The sequence below is a fragment of the Babesia bigemina genome, assembly GCF_000981445.1.
Source record: "Babesia bigemina genome assembly Bbig001, chromosome : III".
NCBI lineage: Eukaryota > Apicomplexa > Aconoidasida > Piroplasmida > Babesiidae > Babesia > Babesia bigemina.
Window position 1 is genome coordinate 710,987 of NC_027218.1, and position 20,004 is coordinate 730,990.

The 20,004-nt window shown below is 51.6% G+C and overlaps 9 protein-coding genes across 9 annotated transcripts; 6 read left to right on the forward strand and 3 right to left on the reverse strand.

Moving 5' to 3' along the window:
• Window positions 1-235: 235 nt before the first annotated feature.
• BBBOND_0302950 (hypothetical protein, conserved) lies at window positions 236-2,396 on the reverse strand (the record flags this gene model as incomplete). The annotated part of the gene is made up of 5 exons (XM_012913123.1): window positions 236-267; window positions 306-810; window positions 847-903; window positions 941-2,161; window positions 2,280-2,396. The coding sequence occupies 5 exons, from the start codon at window positions 2,394-2,396 to the stop codon at window positions 236-238; spliced, it is 1,932 nt and encodes a 643-aa protein (XP_012768577.1).
• Window positions 2,397-3,113: 717 nt separating this feature from the next.
• BBBOND_0302960 (SFT-2 like family protein, putative) lies at window positions 3,114-4,150 on the forward strand (the record flags this gene model as incomplete). Its single annotated transcript, XM_012913124.1, has 5 exons — window positions 3,114-3,264; window positions 3,303-3,364; window positions 3,404-3,503; window positions 3,540-4,016; window positions 4,056-4,150. The coding sequence occupies 5 exons, from the start codon at window positions 3,114-3,116 to the stop codon at window positions 4,148-4,150; spliced, it is 885 nt and encodes a 294-aa protein (XP_012768578.1).
• Window positions 4,151-4,531: 381 nt separating this feature from the next.
• BBBOND_0302970 (membrane protein, putative) lies at window positions 4,532-5,365 on the forward strand (the record flags this gene model as incomplete). The annotated part of the gene is made up of 1 exon (XM_012913125.1): window positions 4,532-5,365. One exon carries the CDS (start codon window positions 4,532-4,534, stop codon window positions 5,363-5,365), a length of 834 nt encoding a protein of 277 aa, XP_012768579.1.
• A 382-nt stretch (window positions 5,366-5,747) lies between these two features.
• On the forward strand, window positions 5,748-7,438 carry BBBOND_0302980 (regulator of chromosome condensation (RCC1) domain containing protein, putative; the record flags this gene model as incomplete). Its single annotated transcript, XM_012913126.1, has 2 exons — window positions 5,748-5,859; window positions 5,991-7,438. 2 exons carry the CDS (start codon window positions 5,748-5,750, stop codon window positions 7,436-7,438), a joined length of 1,560 nt encoding a protein of 519 aa, XP_012768580.1.
• A 590-nt stretch (window positions 7,439-8,028) lies between these two features.
• BBBOND_0302990 (aspartyl protease family protein, putative) lies at window positions 8,029-9,564 on the reverse strand (the record flags this gene model as incomplete). The annotated part of the gene is made up of 1 exon (XM_012913127.1): window positions 8,029-9,564. One exon carries the CDS (start codon window positions 9,562-9,564, stop codon window positions 8,029-8,031), a length of 1,536 nt encoding a protein of 511 aa, XP_012768581.1.
• Window positions 9,565-10,960: 1,396 nt separating this feature from the next.
• On the forward strand, window positions 10,961-14,512 carry BBBOND_0303000 (ubiquitin carboxyl-terminal hydrolase family protein, putative; the record flags this gene model as incomplete). The annotated part of the gene is made up of 1 exon (XM_012913128.1): window positions 10,961-14,512. The coding sequence occupies one exon, from the start codon at window positions 10,961-10,963 to the stop codon at window positions 14,510-14,512; it is 3,552 nt and encodes a 1,183-aa protein (XP_012768582.1).
• A 116-nt stretch (window positions 14,513-14,628) lies between these two features.
• Window positions 14,629-15,946, forward strand: BBBOND_0303010 (LytB protein, putative; the record flags this gene model as incomplete). The annotated part of the gene is made up of 4 exons (XM_012913129.1): window positions 14,629-15,015; window positions 15,053-15,275; window positions 15,310-15,850; window positions 15,886-15,946. The coding sequence occupies 4 exons, from the start codon at window positions 14,629-14,631 to the stop codon at window positions 15,944-15,946; spliced, it is 1,212 nt and encodes a 403-aa protein (XP_012768583.1).
• Window positions 15,947-16,140: 194 nt separating this feature from the next.
• On the reverse strand, window positions 16,141-16,868 carry BBBOND_0303020 (hypothetical protein, conserved; the record flags this gene model as incomplete). Its single annotated transcript, XM_012913130.1, is given in 4 exon segments — window positions 16,141-16,504; window positions 16,542-16,681; window positions 16,718-16,815; window positions 16,832-16,868. 4 exon segments carry the CDS (start codon window positions 16,866-16,868, stop codon window positions 16,141-16,143), a joined length of 639 nt encoding a protein of 212 aa, XP_012768584.1.
• Window positions 16,869-17,527: 659 nt separating this feature from the next.
• Window positions 17,528-19,395, forward strand: BBBOND_0303030 (pyridine nucleotide-disulphide oxidoreductase domain containing protein, putative; the record flags this gene model as incomplete). The annotated part of the gene is made up of 9 exons (XM_012913131.1): window positions 17,528-17,552; window positions 17,587-17,676; window positions 17,711-17,788; window positions 17,829-17,914; window positions 17,950-18,303; window positions 18,341-18,899; window positions 18,937-19,072; window positions 19,110-19,203; window positions 19,240-19,395. The coding sequence occupies 9 exons, from the start codon at window positions 17,528-17,530 to the stop codon at window positions 19,393-19,395; spliced, it is 1,578 nt and encodes a 525-aa protein (XP_012768585.1).
• Between the last annotated feature and the right edge of the window lie 609 nt (window positions 19,396-20,004).

A 20,004-nucleotide genomic window follows, 5' to 3' on the forward strand; every position in this document is an offset into this window, starting at 1 on the left:
TTTATTCGAGGGTGAAGCATAGAGTCGTGTCGGAAGACTGTATCAGGCTCCGCTTGTGCCCAGTATCGCACGTGCGCCCGGAGATATCGCTAATCGCTAAAAAAGGCCCATTCGACTGACACAGCATACGATACAACTATAACCATTACATAATCGTAATTCGCTACGTATGTGTGCGGCGACACGTGACATACACGGCGTCTTTTTGTTGCGGTGGCCCAGCCGACCGCGTCGCTCAGTGCTCCTTGATGGCCTGCTCTGAGCTTTCTGCGAACACATTAGACAACTACACACTTGACTACTACCTGAATGTACTTCGTGTTGCTTGGATTCCTCCGTTGGAGCCTGCTTATCGTGTTCGCTGCCTCCACTGGCAGCCTCTTCGGTCTTGGTCTCTTTGGGTTCGGACTCAGACGGCTTCGCCTGATCCGAGCCGCCACTCAAAGAGTTGACTTCCTTGAGTTCGTTCTTTGCCACCTTCGCGAGGTAGGAGCGCAAGTCCTCAGCGGTGATGTCCTTGTTCTTGAGCAACGAAACGGACACGACGTTGTGCAAGTTCTCCATGACGAGTGCCGACGTGCTGTCGGGCTCGAGTTCACCTATGAAGTCCCGCAGCACCTCCAGCAGTACCTTGCAGTACTGTGTTTTTTTGCTGCAGGTGTCGACAATGGTGTTCAGTATCCTTGCGGACATGCAGGGCATCCATCCCTCGTTCTGGTACTTCTTCATGTCCACTGCGATTCCGCTCTTGTATGACTCCTTTGTGACGTTTTCGCCGTAGTGGTCAGCCTCTTCGCTGAATTTGCGTTTCTGCGCACGATTGTTAGCCGCCACTTAACAACCTACAGCGTCGTCTATGCATTGCGATAGTTCATTGTTGCGCTGCGCCTCCTCAGTCGCCGCCTGCGAATGCTATGTTGCCGCTGAAATTGCCGCCTACGTGGTGCTCGTGCTCGACGAAGGCAAGGAGCGCCTCCGCCAGGGATGCGCCCTTGTCCGGTGCGGCGTCTGCGATGACGCGGTTGAGCTTCACTATAGTCGACCTGACTTTTAGGTTGAGCTCGACGTGCGACTTGATGAATGCCCCGATTAACTTCTTCTCCGCCTCGTTGGCCTCGCTCTTGGAGAGGCCGCACCCCCAGGTTGACGGCTTCATGAGGTAGTCGTCCGCCTTGAGGATGTTGCGCTCCACGTCGCCGAAGACCATGTTCACCGCGTTGCTGAATGTCTCCCATGACATTTCCCTATCCAGCACGTTGTGTATCCGCTTCAGGTGCGTCTCCTTTTCCTCCAGCAGCGAGGGTATGATGTGCCGCTGGTGTATGCATCGCTCGATGAGTGCGCTGTGCAGCTCCGCGTCGAGCATCACGAACGTCTGCAGGTCCGATTCATCGTCGCGCTTGTCTACCATGACCTTGCAGTTCTTCAGGAGTGTCTCGTAGTGCTGTCCGCTGAATTCCGACTTCAGCTGCCCGTCCTCGCTCAGCATGTTGACGCAGCGCTGCGCCGTGATGGTGATGTAGGGCAGGTACAGCACGAAATGGTTCTGCACCAGGTGGATCCACCTATCGACGTATTTGAGCTTCGTGTCGATTGGCGCCGGGCTCTTGACGAGTCTGGACATGAGGTTGAAGGCGAGCTTGGAGACGATGAACGTCTCCAGGCACGTCAGCAGGATGGGCGACTTTCCGCCCTTCTGCGGCAGCGCTGCGACTCTATAGACCCCATTTGCGTGTAACTTACTCTTTGCGATGTCACCGACGGAGAGCACCATGTTCCGCGGAATGTGCTTGTTTTCTGAATTGACAGCCTCACTGATGAAAATCATGTGGTGCTCCATGCCGTCCTCTAGCCCCTGGCTCTTTGGCTCTACCAATTTCCACGGCTGCGACCGTGAGGAGAGGTAATGCATGAGTATGTTGAAGAGCGAGTAGAGGTCGGATTCCGTTTCGTCTACGACGGAGGACTCCAGCGGCCGGTGCTTCGTGAGGTAGTCGGCCTCGATCTCCGCCTTGTGCAGGTTGTGCTGGTGCTCAGTCTCCTTCTCCTGCGGCGTCAACTCTGTGTGGTTGTTCGACTGCTTGCCGAAGGAGACGTAGTCGAAGTTGAGGGCGACGCCCTGTACGAACCCCTCATAAAGCGCCTCATCCAGCTCATCCACCTGCGGTTGATTTAGGCCACACTTTATGCTCGGGCGGTTTCACGCATACACATCACGTTAGCCACGTCATTAAAGTCGATCTAACGTGCTCCGAAGTCACACATGTGGGTAGACATACCTCGCCGTCTTCTAGGTCGGAAGCGACGGCCTTGGCCAGGTCCGCCACGTCATCGTGGCAGCGGATAAGGAGCAGCGGGGCTGCCAGTAGCAGTAGGAGATATGTCGCCGGTTTCATTGCCGCGCCTATGGATGCGCTCTCATTTGTCGCAGGGGCTTCCGCCCGTTAGACAGGGATGTGTGATCCGATTTCGCCCGTGTTACCGCCGCGGCACTGCCAGCGGCTATTTCCTTTGTTAACCCCGTGGTAACGGCTTTGTGTTCCACAGCAGGGCGATGGCCTGGCCGTAGTTTCAGGGACAATGCACCCCTGTGCCAGCTGGCGCAAAGCACGTAGAAGGCACACATAGCAACAATTATTAGACATACGCAATCGCTTTAACGCTTTTCGCTATTAGTAAACAGCCACCGCTGACTCTAGAGCTGGACAACCCTTTTTTTAGCCGTCTTAACATGACGTCCACTGGGCGTGTACCTAACGTCATACACACCACGGACAATATGTAAGATAACTCAATACACACTGTTATTCATCACTATGAACGTTAAATGATCAAGCAATCGCTTGATTCGGATACGCTTTAGCTCGTGATCCGCTGGTATGTGTAGCGCCACCTAACTTTCACAACTTCAACATTTCTCATCTCAAAAGGTGTACGCAGCATTGAATGCAATGCGTTGTTAACGGTTCAAGCGTGAACATTGCCTTCTGCTCGTCCCCATACCTATTGTATCGTTTGGCTCCGCTGCGCCCTGCGCGAGCGCCAGTCTGTCCGACGTGCTGCGCACAGACTTGCTCATTTGTAAACTCAATTTAAATTTACATTTGTCAAAAATGTCTGGCCGGCCATTTTCCAACCCCGCTGGTGCCAACGACTTCCTCAACTTCGAGGCGCCATCGTACGGGCATTTCGGCGCGGATTCAAATGGCGGCGGCAAGATGGCAGGCAAGGGTTTCGGTTCGTCGGCTGGAATGATGGGCGGCGGTAAGATGTGTTCCGTCGTTTGCGTAAATACCGTGCAGACCACACCCCTTCCGGCGTGCCACCGTCCGACTCCGCTTCGAGCGCTTTCGGGCGTCCAAAGGTGAGTGCATTGACACGGTTTTGCTGTAATAATTCGTAGGAGGACAACTATTTGCTCAAGGGCATCGAGTTCGTTAAGAGCAGCGCATCGAACATCCAGAAGGGTTTCGGCGATTCGACGCGCAGCAACAGCCTATTTGGTACGTGCGTTTCTGTGCGATAGTGACTGTGATTAGGCAACGACAGTGGTCTGCTTGGCAATGACGCGGCCTCCACTGCGCGTTCGTCGCTCTCCGCGCTTATGAATGTTGGCCGTTCTGTTATCGGTTTGTCCGGCGGCAACGAGGAACCTCAGTCATGGCTGAACTACACAAACTACAAGATATTCCTGCTGCTGTTCATCACGAGCATCCTGTTCTTCGCGCTCGCCTTCATGACCCTCCCGTTCATCGTGTTCGCTCCGCACAAGTTCGGCCTGCTGTTCACGTGCGCGACCATCTGTTTCATGTCCTCGTTGGCGTTTTTGAAGGGCACTGGAGCACTGATGGAGCATATGCTGAATTCTAAGCGTATCGTGTTCACGGGGGCACTGGGCACATCGCTGGTCTCCACCTTCGTCTTCACGACCGTCTACCCGATCTACCTGTTGGCGTTTATCAGCTCTTTGATACAGACTTTGACATTGGCGTCTGTCATTTTATCGTACATCCCAGGTTAGTAATGCCACACACGATTCTCTGATGAATGTGCAGGTGGCGCCGGGGCCCTCAAGCTGATGTACTCGTCAGTGTGGGAGTTTGTGAAAAGCAGAACGCGCGGAAGTGGATCCACGACTCTTCCGTTGTGAGATATACCAGCTAGATGCTGTGGACGAAATTTCTGCGGCTGAGCTGCGCCGACGATGCCGATGCGGTAGCTAGCTGGTCGCTATGTCGCATCTGACTGCGATTAATTTGTCTGTAACCTATTTTTTGTGTCAATGGCTATTCCACTCCAACCTAAGCGTAGTTATAGGCGCTTAAACCACCGTCGCATTTTCGTTGCTGCTGAGGAAAAGATCGTGGAGGACAATGCAACCTGCGGGAAATTTCTCACGTAGCACGCCATATAAGGCAAGCTAGGGCATAGTCATTATATGTTTTTATTGCATATCGCTCCTGAATTTTCCATCTCGGCCGCGAAATTTATTTTAAATACGCAAGCTCACACAACACATATAATGACCGAAATGGCTATCAACGATGCTGCTCAGCGCCGCAGGAGGTCCTGGATATTGGTGGGTGCGGGTTTTGTCGGTGTCGCGGCTCTGATAACTACAATTGTCTTGGTTGCGGTTTTCTGTGGTAGCGAGGACCCTATATCCGAGCGGTACAAGTTGACCACCTTCGACGCCATGGGAAACAAGAAGGTCATGGACATGACACCCGACCAATTTTTCCAGGCCATGAAGGAGAACACGGCGTTCATGCTTGGCGACGATCGCGTCCAAAGCGAGGCCCTATACGGATGCATCCTGGACATGACGAAGAGTCTCGGGGATTGGAAGGTAGCCGCTGATGAAGCTGCAGCGAAGGCCAAAGCTGAGGAAGCAGCCGCCGGTGAAGAACAACCCGCTGAAGTTGCACCTGCTGAGGCACCCAAGGAAACCACTGGCTGCTGCAGCACACCGGAGAAGGTCGCAGACACGCCCCAAGCTCCGGCGACGATGGTAGAGGCCAGCAGCACCGGTGCACCGGAGAAGCCCGTGGAGATGACGGAGTCTCCGGCGGCAACCCCAACTTCCACCGCCGAACCTGGGATCCCAACTGCTCCAGGTGACGCATCCGGCTTGAGGGGGACCTCCACTGGTGCGCCGGTTAGTTTAAGACGCCGAATAGCTTATCGCATTGCAGAACGTTTAGCGCAGAGACGTGACAACAGAGAGGCTGTGGTCACGTCCGGTCTAGGAGATTACATGTGGAACTCAATCGCTGCGATAGTGGAAGCCATCGACAGCGCCGTACCGCTGCATTTGTGGCGGGACACCTACGAAGGCGACCTAGACATAGACGAGACCATGTAAGACCCTTACACGGACCTGCAACGATGAACAAGGTGCTTCTACTGCACGATGGATCGCCCATAGGAACACACGGCATCCTTTGGGGTTCGTATCGTCAGTGAATCGAAATGTTCCGCAACTTTCTGAAGCGATGGCTAACCCATGGCACCTTGAAATTTATTTAATCATAATTTGCTAGCACCCTTCTTGACAAATAAATGCATCACATTTAAAGATTCGACGGCGATTCTTTTGCCCTGTTGATTCAGAGTGACTCGGTGCGCAGGATGTGTCGCTCGTTGCGGCCGGCATTGGCGCCTGCCTTCGCACACCACTTGCATCGGATACCGCGGTTGGTAAACGCATTGTAATTGAGGATAGAGGAGTAGTGAGGTTCTTCAAAATGGCTGGCTGGGTGTGCGACGTTTGCCTGGTGCCTAACGACGAGGATGTCGCGGCGTGCTGCTGCTGCACGACGCCTAGGCCTACAGGCGCCCCTTCTGCGCCATCTAATGGTAGGTTGCCCTTTGCATGGCCACTAAGCGTCTGTTGTTCGTGGAATCTCGCGCCGTTGCCTCTGTGACATCTGTTGGCTTCCGCAGCCGAGAGCCGGCCTAAGCGTCTACTCAGAATATATGTCACGCAGGCGGGACCAGCACGACGGTACAAGTTTCTGAGAGCGTGGATAACTCGCAGCCGGAAACAAAAGACGTCAACAAAGATGTGAAGCGCATTCGGTACTCATTCCCATCATCCGAACTGCCACTTAGCTGCATTATGGTCGTTGGATCTTCTGAGGTCGACCAGTTGCCGCGGTCGATTTGCGACTCGGGTTTGGAACGAGGCAGCAAAAACAAGGTGTCCCTCTATGAGTGCTCGCTGCCAACGCCAGTGACGGAGGGGATACGTGGCTGGGTGTCCTCCGTCGCCTGCGGCTCGCTTCACACCGCTGTCGTAAGTCGCACCGGCGAGGTATTCACTTTCGGTTGCAATGACCTTGGAGCACTGGGAAGATCAGAGAATGACACTGATAAAGATTCGCTGGCGGAGTGCAACCCCTGCCCCGTGCGGCTGCGTCACACGGTGTCCCGAGTCTCTTGCGGCGATAACCACACGTTGTTCCTCACCACCAGCGGCGCAGTGTTCTTCACCGGCGCCTTCAGGGACACGCAAGGAAATATTGGCATCGCAGATTACGACGAGCTGGAGAAGCTCACCAATGCAGAGCACTTCAAAACCCCGGTTATGTTGCCGTTCATCAGCCATGGCGATAATCCAATAAAGGATATTTGCTCGGGTGAGAACCACTGCCTCCTGCTGCCCACCGACGGGTCCGGTATCTACGTGTTTGGTAGCAACGAGTTTGGTCAGCTGATGCTGCCGTCAGGGTACGCCATAACGACGCCAACTGAAGAGAAGCCGGATTTGTCAAGTGAAGAGACGATGAAGCTTGCCTTGACGTGGCCGCAGTTCCTAAATGTGGATGATTTGGGTCTGATGAAGCGCCGGCCCGGCGGCGAGGCCAAACGCCGCAAGCACGGCGATGAATTCGTGAGCCGCATATTCACGGGGTACTGCACCAGCTTCTTCGAAACGGGGGTTAGTCGGCGCATCTACGGCAGCGGGCGTAACGCCCAAGGTGAACTGGGTACGGGCGGCGATGAGCTACAATTGTCGCACCCTACCGAGTTGGTCGGTCTGCGAGGGTTGCGCATCTCGAAGATTGTTGGTGGGCAGTTCTTCACCGTCGCGCTTACGACAGGCGGCAATCTGTACAGCTGGGGCAACCGTTCATACACGGGCACCGGAAGCGATGATGACTATGCCACCCAACGCACCCCAGCCAAAATTCAGTTCTTCAAGGACAATGTCCGGAACGTCTTTGTTGGCGCGGATGCCACTTTTGCCGTTGTCTCTCACGGCAAAGTCTACGCATGGGGGTCTGGGCAGAACTATGTTTTGGGCAACGGTAAGGATTGCTTGTTTCAGAAGACCCCGGAGCTTGTGCCGAAGAAACATTTCCGCGGCCACAAAGTGGTGGGCGGCATGGGTGGATCTCAGCACACCGTCTTTTTGTGTCGTAAGAAAGTATGATTGTTATGCAATCTGCGAAATCACTGGTACTACTGTGCAAACTAAATTTAGTATGCAGTCGTTATGTTGCTAGTGTATTGTGGGCAGCGTCTATTTGCAACTCCTGCATGCTATTAGCCTATTTCAATGAATCGCTCACCAAGCCTGTTCCGATGGAGATCGAAAACGACCGCGTTCTGCTTGAAGAAAGTGGCGCCCAACACGTTGTCGTCGGTTCCGGCCTCTATCCCCAAGCACCACCAATAGTCGCCGTCTTTTTGGCTGCATTACATTATAGCGGTTGCGGAGCTCTGAACGTACGTGGTAGTCCTGCGTATGAAGTATGACTCTGGTTTCCACTGTATTGTCTTGCCCCTACATTTCATTGGCGACGTTAGTTACGTACAGCACAGTATGCATATTTTGCTTGCAAGTTCTCATATTTAGTGGAACAAGCACGTTGAGATATCCCATGTTAGTATATAACGTTACACGTACAAGTAACAAGATGGAAGTGATCTGATGTATGTGTTCCCATACGATAACTCCAATCCTACATTTTGTACTAAAACTACTTGACTACCATTTAGACGTTTAGGAGTATCCGTCATTCATAATTTACACCGTAAAACATACCCTTGGATGATCAAATCGACGTTTGGCATTTGAGAAATATCCGAAAAGCACAGGTATCCATGTTTCTTCTGGATGACGCAGCGACCTTTTGAGAGACTTTTAGATTTAACGGTACATTCACTGTCTGTTGAATCGCCTCGAGCGTCACCAGCGTCATAAACCTCGCCTCCGTTATCTGCCGAATGCAGATGGGTGTCGTCATCGTCACCGGCAGATGTTCGAATCGCCTTCGAAAAAACGTTTTGATCCTTTTCATCTGCAGATTTGAAGAGCAACTGACGTCTGATGAATCGACGAAGTGTACCCTTTCGGCTGTAAAGACGTCTTGTAGTTCTATGGCGCACGACTTCTGCGTTCCTGTTCATCGAGTTGCATAGCGACATGTAGTATCCGTATATGACACTGTATATTGGCTGCTCGAGGCTGGAGTTGGTAGATCCAGAATCCAAAATGAATCTTCTATTGGCAGGTTGTATCGTGGTTCCGCAGAACGTCACCGCATTAACCACTATTGCGTAAGCGCCTCTGCGCATCAGCGGCATCCACAGCAATGGCCCATCTACCGATCTATCTTGCTCTAGTATATCGGGATCTTCATTGTCTGTCACACTTTCTTCCAATCCCCCGAATACCAGAGAACCACCGTCTTCAGAGAGGCACAGCTCAAATCGATGCCTTGTCTTTGCAAAATTATTTTGCAAGAAGTCGTCTACGAAATTCCCATATTTCACGTTACTTACTTCTTTTAATTCATTTGCTTTTGGTGTTTTTTCGAGCCGTGACTGAGATGCCTCACTAGAGTCATCAGATGAAACCATTGCTGGCCCTAGTCCCAACACTCCGTTGGCCCGCTGCTGATAAATGAGTTTGGTTTCCGATATTGTACATCCGAGTTGTGGAAGCATGTACGTTGCATTAGTGTCGGTATCGGTCTTGAACGCGAAATAGTCGGTGGCGTAGAAGCCGCTGATGGCGCTCTGCTCCTCATACTCCTCGGCAAAAACACATGCATCTTTGATAGCGCCGTTTTGACCCGATGCACCTCCTAATGCAGCACAACGTGATGAATTCCCGTCTATGTACGACAGTGTTCGAGAAAGCGTCGTGTTGAACGGCTTCATGTCGTGATGGCCGCAGTGGCGGCATTCTGAATCCGCCAGGACAAGGTTCGCGGATCCGGTGTCCACAACAACCTCCTGGCTTTGTGGCGGCGTTCCAACTTCAACAACAGTGTAATAATAAGCCAACTCTTGAAGATTGCCGTAGAGCATAACATGAATGGGTTTCGAGAGTTCACATTTCGTATCGGCGTCTTCATGCACGGCATGATCCAGTCGGCGCTGTTCCACGCATTTATCAAACGTTTCATCGCGATTACACGTTGAACATGCTGCCACTACCGGTGGCAGATGTATGTAAAGCAGCAAAAGTATCGCAAGTGATACAGGCACAGCACTCAGGCGTTTTTTCTTATACGTGACAGCCATCAGATTACTGATGCCAAGTGACATAATGTTACTCAAAAACGCGCCATATACGTACTGCTATGCGCCATTATCTGTGTACGCTGCTAATTAATTGCTGAAAAGCTAAATCTGCGGCATGGAAGATTCCGAGCATCGAGGAGCCACGGATCATATCAACAAAAACACATTGTTGTCTTATAGTCAACACCTGTCAATGCTCACCAAAGCACGCCATTATGGTTGCCATCTTGGTCTAAATTAGGCTTCCTTGAGTTACGCGAGAAAACTTGACTCATTGGAAGGCAAACTTCAATCGAGGCAACGGTGTGTAAAATAATTAATACACCGAAACTATTGTCCAACCTTCTATAACAGTATTAACAGCTGCAACAGGTATGATTCAGATGTTAGCACTGTGATGTGTCGCGAAGATATGTATATTCTGGATGCTGTGTGTAGCCTCGTTGATCGAAGGAACCATGCGCATTTGTAAGACAATTTTTGGTATCTGGCCGTTGTGCTGAAATCTAATATTGTTACAAGTGCGGTATAGAAGCGGTAGAAACATGTATTCGACCGATAAGTCAGCTGCTGCTAACTCGTTCCTTGCTCTACACGGTGAGCATTGCCTGAATGGTACGTTGTCGCCTTCTACGTTTACTAATAACAAGGGGTATATAATATTGTCTATTTGAACCAACTGTGAGTTATTATGCCTCTCACAATCGCTGGTCAACGTTATCGCCGACTTGACCGCCTCAGTTATTAGACTTTGCAGAAGGCGGTACAACCAACAGTAAAATAGACAACACGAGTACCTAGTATACAATGGTTGTTGTGTTTATATTTATCGCATAGATATCGCTTCATACATTCACTTTTAAAGGTGTACTCAATTTGAGCTGCAACGTTTGTACACCTAAAGCGCCGCAGTTCGTACGGCGTTGCAATGGCATCAAGACGCTCTTATATTTGTAATAGACATGATGATTTTCAGCACTGATTTGGGCAAAATAGATGTCTGTATGTCTTAGATTCGCCAACTTGTGTATGAGTGCAGGCGGCCCATATGCCATGCGCGGTGTCCACAGACAACGCGTAAACAAACATTTTCGTCGCACAAGTGTACCGAGGTGTAACTACACGTTATTTTGTGACATTAGATAAAATTTCGCTTGTCGCGATTTAGATTTTGCGGGCGCCGGACCCTCTTAGGCGTCCTTAGTGGCCGGCGTACGGACTGCTGCCACTTAGGGTGGTACATACGCCAGATTCCTACGCCATGTGTATCTATCAGATTGTTAGACACAACTGTGTATCTGGAAGGTCCACGTTGAGTCTACGCTCGGCGTGATTATCGTGTTCGTAGCCGTGAGCAAGGTGTGTGACCACTTTTCGGGAATCCGAGGAGCCGCGTCTTACCGATTCCGCAATGGCGGATATGTGGAGGGAGCATCGCGTTGCGTGGCTTTCTGGCGAGAGAAGCGCCCTTTTCTCAAGCACGAGCCACGCTCAAAGCCTCCCTACGAGACAGCAGAACCTGCTGTACAAAATGGAGGCGCGAGAAGACCGCCAGCCTGGTCTGTGGAGACGGACGGCATTTGACTCGTCGAAAACGGAGCCACCGACTTCGTTTCTGAGTCCTCAGCCTGCACGAGCATACCCTCGTATGATAGAGCTGTCCTACAAGCCTACGCCTCGCAAGACGGAGCCTGCTAGTTATGGGACACCAAACCATGTGTCTACCACAAGTCGCATCCCAAAATGGATTTCTAGGTACACAGATCAATCTCCAAGCACTTCCAAAGTCGTGACAGCAAGTTACGCGGAGCCTAAACCAACTACACCGAATGCAGTTATTCCAAATGATGTGAAAGCTGTGCCAGCTAACCCTTTAGCACCTACTCGTCGTTCAAAGCCTGTGGTAAGCTATATAGACGTCGGGTTGAACGGGCAGAATGGCGGCACAACCCCGAACAAGTCTGACTTTGTAGGTGTCCACAAAGACCCCGAAGAACCCCCGAAGGGCATTCTCCATGCAACTCGTTTCTTTGAACCAGATGTAGATAAAAAGGGTGTCGATGAGGCCAAGTATAGAGTTCCAACTGAGCCTACGGTTCCAAAAGAGCATCAGGATGCACTGGCGATCACTATGGGTGGTGCGAACGACTCAACCCTGACTGTCCAGCTGGTGGATGAAATCGAACCTCACGCATTTTCTAAGGTGACCAATAAATGGGGGGCAGTGACACATGAAACGACTGCAGATGACGGTGCCACGTCAGATCCGCTGGCTACGTTAAGGGATCTTGAGGTGCCCTTGAATAGCTCGCTCGGCTATTCCGGTGACGAGAACGTCGTAGAAACCGCAAGGACCCCAATCAAACACATATCAACCGTGATTGGCAACCCATTCACAATATTTCGGCTGAAGCACGCTCGCAGTGCGGTCAATGTCACTGAGGAGGACCTGGCTGCTTTGAAGGCTACTATGTTCGCAAAGCGACATTCTCCGGATGACCTGCTCTCCTGCTTCAAGGCCTCCATATCGGTGACTAACATCCCCATGATGGATATAATACTGAGGTTTTTGTGCGATGTGATGCGTAGCGACGTCTCTCAACGAGAGCTGTGCGTGCGCATGATGGAGACCGCATTGGTGTACCACCCCGACGAGCTGGTGAGGTGCTTCTCGTGCACCTACATCCCGTTTATGTTTGACCCGGAACTCAATGACGACGTAGGAGGTAGCTTCATGAGGCTTCTTTTGTCCTACAAGGCCACGTTCGTGGCCCCGGGTATAACTGATGACAGCTTGCCCGTCTGCGTTGACAGGAGAGGGAGGCTGTGTTACAACATTGAGGAGTCTGATCCTGCCGACCGCTACTACGTCGCGCATCGAAATCGCAAAATAGACACGTTCGGTGAAGCAAGTGACGATGTGAGTGGCACAAACACTACATCCGATGCACCATCGGGGCTGGACTACATTGGTTGCGGCAAAATCGAATCCATGGTGCTTCTTAAGATATGTGCCGATAGAGCCAAAGTTGAGTCTGTGTTCGACATTCCGGCATCCAGACTGCGGGATTGGTTGTGTACGATTTGGTTTGAGCTACCCGCCACGAGACCCTGCCTCCCGTTGATGCGGTTATGCATCCATTGGATAGACTCACGGGAGGATTCAACATTTCTGAAAGATGCAGCATTTGCACTTGTTCAGAAGGAGCTGTCGTTGTTGGGTGAGTTTCAGGGAGGAAGGCTTGTAATGCTGGAGCTGTTGTCGTTCATGGTTGAGCGCAACGGCGACGCCAGCGCCGAGTTGAGCAAGATAGTTGACATCGTCGCAGAAGGCGAAGAGAACACGCTCTATGCGATAATGGATTCCATAGTATCCTACAACTTGCTGGAAAGCGACATGTTGGATCTGTGGTGTCTGCTGTGTATCCTGCCGTGGCCTGTGGCCTCGCCGACCAGCGCCATATGCCGCCTCTTGTCGAGCACGTTTTTGATATTCTACCAGATCGCATATGATGCTATTAAGTCAGGGTCTGGGCAGGACCGATTCTCGTCGCCTCCTATGGCCCTCCTGGAGAATGCGCTTAGGATATGCACCTGTCGTTGCTCCTCACCCGTGCTGGCCAAGGGCGCGCTGATGCAAACTATCATGTTGGTTGAACTGTCACCCTTGCCAGCTCTGAAGATGAAGAATGCCCCCTTGATCCTTTCCAGTTTGTCGCCGTTTTTGTGGAAGTGCTACTTCGTGTGGTCCAACTGCGGCCGCGACGTCGACCCGGACAACCTTACTGCGCTACGCCACCTCTACGATTCGTTGCGCAGATGCGTGTTCTGCGAGCCGTTATCCAGCGCTGATCGGAACATCACTACTCGGACACTGCCCATGTTCCCTCGCATACGCTTTACCACGAATGAGGGTGACGAGGATGATGTGAACATCAGCAACTTCATCGGCACTACCACGCAGGTTATCAGCACAGTTAGCGCGCCAGAACCGGAAGAGGAGTTCGATTATAGCTATGCTCCCCAGGAAGATTCGGCGGTGGACGATGTGCCGAATGTGTTGCCGTTGGAGCAGCCAAGGGGGATTCGCAACCTCGGCAATACGTGCTACTACAATTCACTGTTGCAAGCGCTATTCCACACACGGAGTTTCGTTAAAGGGCTGTTTGATCTGTCATCCAGTAATACGACCGTTGCCGTCTACCAGCGTCTCTTCCGCAAGTTGCTGAAGCGTGGCAAGAAGCCGTTCGACCCAAACCCCGGCTACAAGCTGCTGCCCGCAGCGTGGCGCCAGAATTCCGAGCAGCAGGACGTAACTGAAGTGCTCAGCCATCTGTTGGAGTCTCTGGATGAAAGCCTAGAGCTTTGGCGCCGCTTGTTCGCTGGCATGGTGGTGCGTCGTATCAAGTGCCTGCATTGCGGCAACATGAGCGACAACCGTGAGATCGTGATGGATTTTACTTTCACGGTGGACAACATGTCCAGCATTCAGGCGATGTTCGACGATTTTTGCAAGATCGAGAACTTGCGCGGCGGTAACCGTTACCTGTGCGCCAAGTGTGATGCCCACCGCCGTGCCGACATGTGGAATGTGATAGCGTCGCCGCCAGCGCACCTCATGGTGGTGCTAAGCCGTCATATGTGGAGCCCGGTGGCGGCGTTGCAGGGGTCGTCCGGCGGCGCTAGCAAGCTTTTGAATCACGTGCATGTCGACGAGCAGCTACGCATCTGCGAGTTCGACTACACGCTCTACGGGACGATATTCCACTCCGGAACGGGTGCTTCGTCTGGTCACTACTACTTCGTGGGTCGTGACAGTGAGGCTCCCAGCAACTGGCACGTCTGCGACGACTCGCAGGTGCGCCCCGCTACCGCTGCGACTGTGAACGAGATAAGCAAAGACCGTGGCAACTCCCATGTGCCCTACGTGGTCTTCTATCGCTGTTCGCAAGCTCCACTGACGGAACTATAATGTGAATTAGTTTTTTCTCACGCAGATAACCGCGGTCGTCGCCATGCCTGCCTTGCCAGGCCGGGCGGTTGTCAGCGACATCAGCAAAAGCATTCAGCTGGCATCAGCTGTTTACTATGTACGGTGTTATATTTTTAGCGCTGTCAGTTCTTTCTGTGGAGTGTCTATCCGTCCATCGCCCAGGATTCGTCCTTAGGAAGGCGGGGAACGCCTTCGTCGTTCGAGACCACCGTTTCGGTGGTCGCTGGAGCAACCACGCAGCCTTAAATCAGCAGAGCACCAGTCTAGAAGCCAATGTGTGCGAGGAATCCGGCAGTCAGACGCGCGATGCGCCTGCTGTAGCCAACAGCTCCAAGACCCTCTACCTGGTGAACCCTCGCGGCTTCTGCGAAGGCGTACGCCGTGCCATTCGCACTGTGGAGGAAGCAGTGCGTCTATTTGGTCCTCCCGTCTACGTAAAGCATGAAATCGTGCACAACGAATTTGTCTGCAACCGGCTACGCGTAAGTTACCTGTTCTCATTAGGTAATCTCCGTGTAGGCCAAGGGCGTCATCTTCATAGAGGACCTTGAGACCGTTCCCGAGGGCAGCACGCTCATCTTCTCTGCGCACGGAGTGTCTCCTGCCGTGAAGGAACTTGCCCGCAAGAGAAATTTTGTCGAAATCGACGCCTCATGCCCACTGGTGAACAAGGTCCACGTCTACGTCAAGAAGAAGGCTGAGGAGGGGTACAAGATCGTGTTAATCGGTCACAAGAACCACGGTAAGTGCGCAATTGGCTCAATCAACGCTTGCAGTGGAGACCATTGGGACAGCGGGTGAGGCGCCCGGCGTAACCACCGTGGTTGAGACCGTTGATGACGTCGACCAGCTAGATTATCCGGAAGGCACGCCGCTGTTCTACGCCACACAGACAACACTGAGTCTCGATGATTGTAAGGTAATCAAGGATCGGCTGCTGGAGCGGTTCCCTTGGATCGAGACGATCCCCAGCGGCTCCATTTGCTACGCCACCACCAACCGCCAAACGGCGGTGCAAAAGGTCTGCGCTGTTTGCGACCTTATGCTGGTTGTCGGTAGCACGCTCTCATCGAATGCTAAAAGGCTGCTTGAGACGGCCACCGTGAGGAACATAAGGGGGTACCTGATACCTAATGCGGATGCGGTTACCGAGGAAATGATCGGGAACGCCACCCGTGTGGCGGTGTCCTCATCTGCTTCAACTCCGGAAGAACTCACGAACGGGGTCGTGGAAAAGCTGGCCAGTCCACCATTCAACTTTTCCGTTGAATTTTTCGACGGGGGCGAGGAGCGCGTGCCGAAATGGCGATTGCCGAGGTAGGCTTATTCTGGTTTTCGTTTAACAGTTGCAGGAACCTGGAGACGTTCATAAAAGAACACGACAGTAAGACTGAAGCAGCGGAGGCGCAATAATTTATTTATTGGAGTAATGCAGTGGCGGCGGCAGCGACTCCGCATGTGATTGGAAATACACCTAGCGCAGTAATGGTTCAACAAAAAACCTGTATAGACTTTCAATGTTGCGTACTATCACATCATAAACAAGCATTTTTGTGATTTATTGTTGTACAAAGCCGCGCAGAGCCCGGGAAACTTCGTCGCTAAGCTTATGCGTGGTCTGCGATGATAGCGTGGTTCTGCCAGAAAGCGACCGACTTAAGGTAGGCGTCGCGGTCGAGCCCAACACCGCTGCCACCCTCCGTGATCATGGTATTGCGGAACATCGTAATTGGCAGCATGGGTATCTCGTGATCTACGTCTTGAGGCTTAATCGAGATGACGTAGTAGTCGAACTCGTAATCGCCTTCGTGACCTTCCTGCCTAGCCTCATTCTCCTTGATTACTTGTTCGCGGGAGTATAGGATAACGTCGAGGTACTTCGCTGGCCCAACCTTGTCTGCCACGGCTGCTCTGGGGAACCACCGAGAAAGTACCGGTAATTCCTTCTCGGTCCGTGCGATATAACCCGATCTACCAAGTTGTCACGTTCCTTGCGATCCTAACTAACCTCAGTAAATGCTCATTGTCCGCTGTAATAGGCAGAAAGCCCGTAAGGGCTTCTGTGAAGTTCCTCACAAAAAGGTGCTTGCAAAAAGGAGCGTATCCGTCGGCGAGCTTCGCCATTCCGCTCTGGAAGTGTGAACGCAGCTGAGTGGTGATTATCGATTACAACTCCAATCTCACCTGATCCAAAAAGTGTTCCTTGGAGCACGGTATGTGATTCGTCTGCCGCTTGTCAAACTGCTTGTAGCAGTAAGCATCTGAAATAGTCTGTATGTTCCCTAAGGATAAGCCTACCCATGCCAATGGTGAATGCAGGAGTTCCTTCCGCCATGGTTTGGGATGCAGAGTGAACAAATGGAGTCTTTTGCAAAAGATGTGGCGCAGATCTCACGTTTATGAGCTGAGCATTAAGGAAGAGAGGGATGAGCGATGCGTGTCTAAGGCTTGCTTTGATGTGCATTGATGACGGCACTGTAGTATCTTTAATCACATGGTGTATGTGGAACTATCGTTTATGTTACGTGAAAATGCGCTACGATGTATCAAATAGGACACATCATGCTGAGGACGATAGCCGTTAGCCATTGGGTGGCACACACCGTATGTCCTGATTCTGCTCCAGGCAACCTCATCTCGATTTAAAGTCGCTTTCCTGTGCTAATAAAATCGAGGTGTAAAACGCGAGCTTCACATTACAGCGATGCAAGGCGTTTCAAAACACTTTTATCGCCTCTTGCGCAGGCCGATCATACCGGCTTTGAGCCGAGGTTTTTCGACTTCAGGCACCTTTGGAACATCTAGACACGCTAATGCCGGCGTAAAACGTGTGTTAGGTGTATCGGCAGCGGTTGCTGCCGGTGGCATCTCGTATTTGACCTTACTACATGGTATGTTACACAGTAAAACGGCTCAACGATATCAGGTCACTCACAATGCTCTCAACTGGAAAGGACTCGTCTCGGAGCCATTTCTGACTTCAAGGAGGGTGAAATGCGCGAGGTGCCAGTTCATGGAGGTATGAAGCATTTCTCAATGTTGACTTGTCTCAGGCCGTGACCTCGTTCTAGTTACCAATGTCAAAGGAAAATTCTACTGCACTGGCGCCAAATGCCCACATTTCGCTGCATCATTCCTGGATGGTTAGTTGATATACGATGCAGCTGACTGTTGCAGGTGCCTGCACTGAGGAACACGTGATATGTCCGTGGCACAATGCTAAGTTCGACATTGCCACTGGTGAATGCGTCAACGGTGAGTTGTACCATGAGTGTCCGTATCATTCATGAACTAGGACCATGTTTTGATGCTATTCCCAGCTTCAAAGTGGAGGTGGATGGAGACTCTCTCTACGCCTACCTGCCACCGACGCCCATCGCGGTATGTTTGAGATACCAAATGTGCATCCCGCACAGGACTGCGTCGACAAACCACACAAATGTCAAGATGCTAAAGATAAAAGGGTTTTCGTAATCTGCGGAGGTGGTGCTGCCGCCCACTCAGCTGCGGAGACCCTGCGCCAGGAGGGTTTCGGCGGGCGTATCCTGATATACGGCGACGAGAAGTACCTGCCGTACTACAGGCCGCACCTCACAAAGCGCATTGAGTCCAAGAGTTACGACAAGGTAGCTTCGGAGCAGGCGCTGCGGCCTTTGGCGTGGTACCGAGCAAACCAGGTGGAGTACTACGGCGGCAAGCGTGTCACGAGTGTCAACCACGAAGACAACACAATCACACTGGATGACGGCTCAACGGTGAAGTACGATAAGGTTTGTCACATACATTTGTGTGTTATATACTTTTTAGGTGCTGGTTGCGACAGGTTCGGTAGCCGCGAAGCTGCCCATGACCCGGGGCATGGCGCCACTGTCTAATCATTTTACCATAAGGACCGTGGATGATCTTAGAGAGCTAGTCCCTCAGATTAAGAAGGATACTAAGGTTGTAATCGTCGGTGCTAACTTCATAGGCTGCGAAATGGCATCATCTCTGAAGAGCACAGGTGCCAACATCACAGTGATCACCGACATGGCTGTGCCGATGAGCAACATCATCGGTGAACGCGGAGGTTCGGCGATAATGAAGCTGATGCAGAACGGCGGTGTCAACGTTCTCACTAGTCAACAGGTGAAGAGTTATACCATCAAAGGGGGCCGCGTGACAAATGTGGTCACAGCGAATGCGACGTTGGATGCCGATGTAGTTATCGAGGGTGTTGGTGCGAGGGTAGAAATGGGGCTGCTTAAGTGTGCCGAGGTCAACAGAGATGGAACAATCAATGTGGACAGTTCGTTCAGATGCAAGGGATGCCCGGATAACGTATTTGCTGCTGGTGACATTGTCACATACCCATACCACATCGACGGTAAAGCGCGTTTTATCGAATAAATAGATATTTACAGGCTCGCCAATTTCCGTTAAACACTGGAACGTCGCACTGCAACACGGCCGTGTAGCGGCTAAGAATATGCTGGGAGGTGACGCCAAGATGAACATGGTCCCTTTCTTCTGGTCCAACTTCTTTCGCAAGGGGTTCAGGTTGGTAACCTATGCAGTGCGGTGACCATTACTTCAGATTCGCCGGAGTCGCCAACGGAGTGGAGGATATTATTTACGAGGGTGATCTTGAAAAATACAAGTTTGTTGCCTACTACATAAAGGCGTCGAAGGTACGTAAGAACTGTACCGCCATCACTGTTGCTCAGGTGGTAGCGATGTTGTCTATGGGCATGGACAATGTCGGCGCCAATATGGCCGAGGCACTAGACAAGGGTTGCGCACCTTCTTACGCATCTCTGAAGCTCGGAGCGGAAAACTCGGAAACAATGCTGCAGTGCCTTCGTAAGCGAATGCAGTCATGATCGTACCGGAGTCCAATCCCTTGTGATATGCGATTACATCATATGGACGTAATTTAATATGAAAGTTTGGCACAAGTCACACATGCACGCCCAAACGATGAGATGTTATGATTGCGTGCCATCTTGCTTGATTATTGTAGCTCAAGTTCCTACGTAAGTGAGGGTTCATGTCCTGTTCGTGCTTGTATCTGCATACATAGTTGTATGTTGTCACGTTTGGCTTGTGATGTTTCGCATACTGACTAATGACTTACGCTTTGCACTCTATGGTATCTGGCTGCAGCCTCTATGTAGTATTTTTGCTGAGCGTTCCCAGTGGCATACTTCACGTCCGGTTTCAAAGCCCGTTCACAGAGACATAATCTTCTTTGGGCTCCATGTTCCTTATTTCATTCGATACCACCTCTAAAATTGTTTGTTAGATGAAAACCATTCCATGCATCGCCTTAACCAGCTCCTCATGCTTCCTCCTATTGTTGGCCGCCGTCTCTTGCAAATTATCTTAGTTGGTAATCCCGGTATCTTCAATGACTACAGTGATATTCTGTCATTACTGCAGCGTTATTCATGACGGCTTGTGGTTTATGGTAATCTCAGGCATCACCTTTT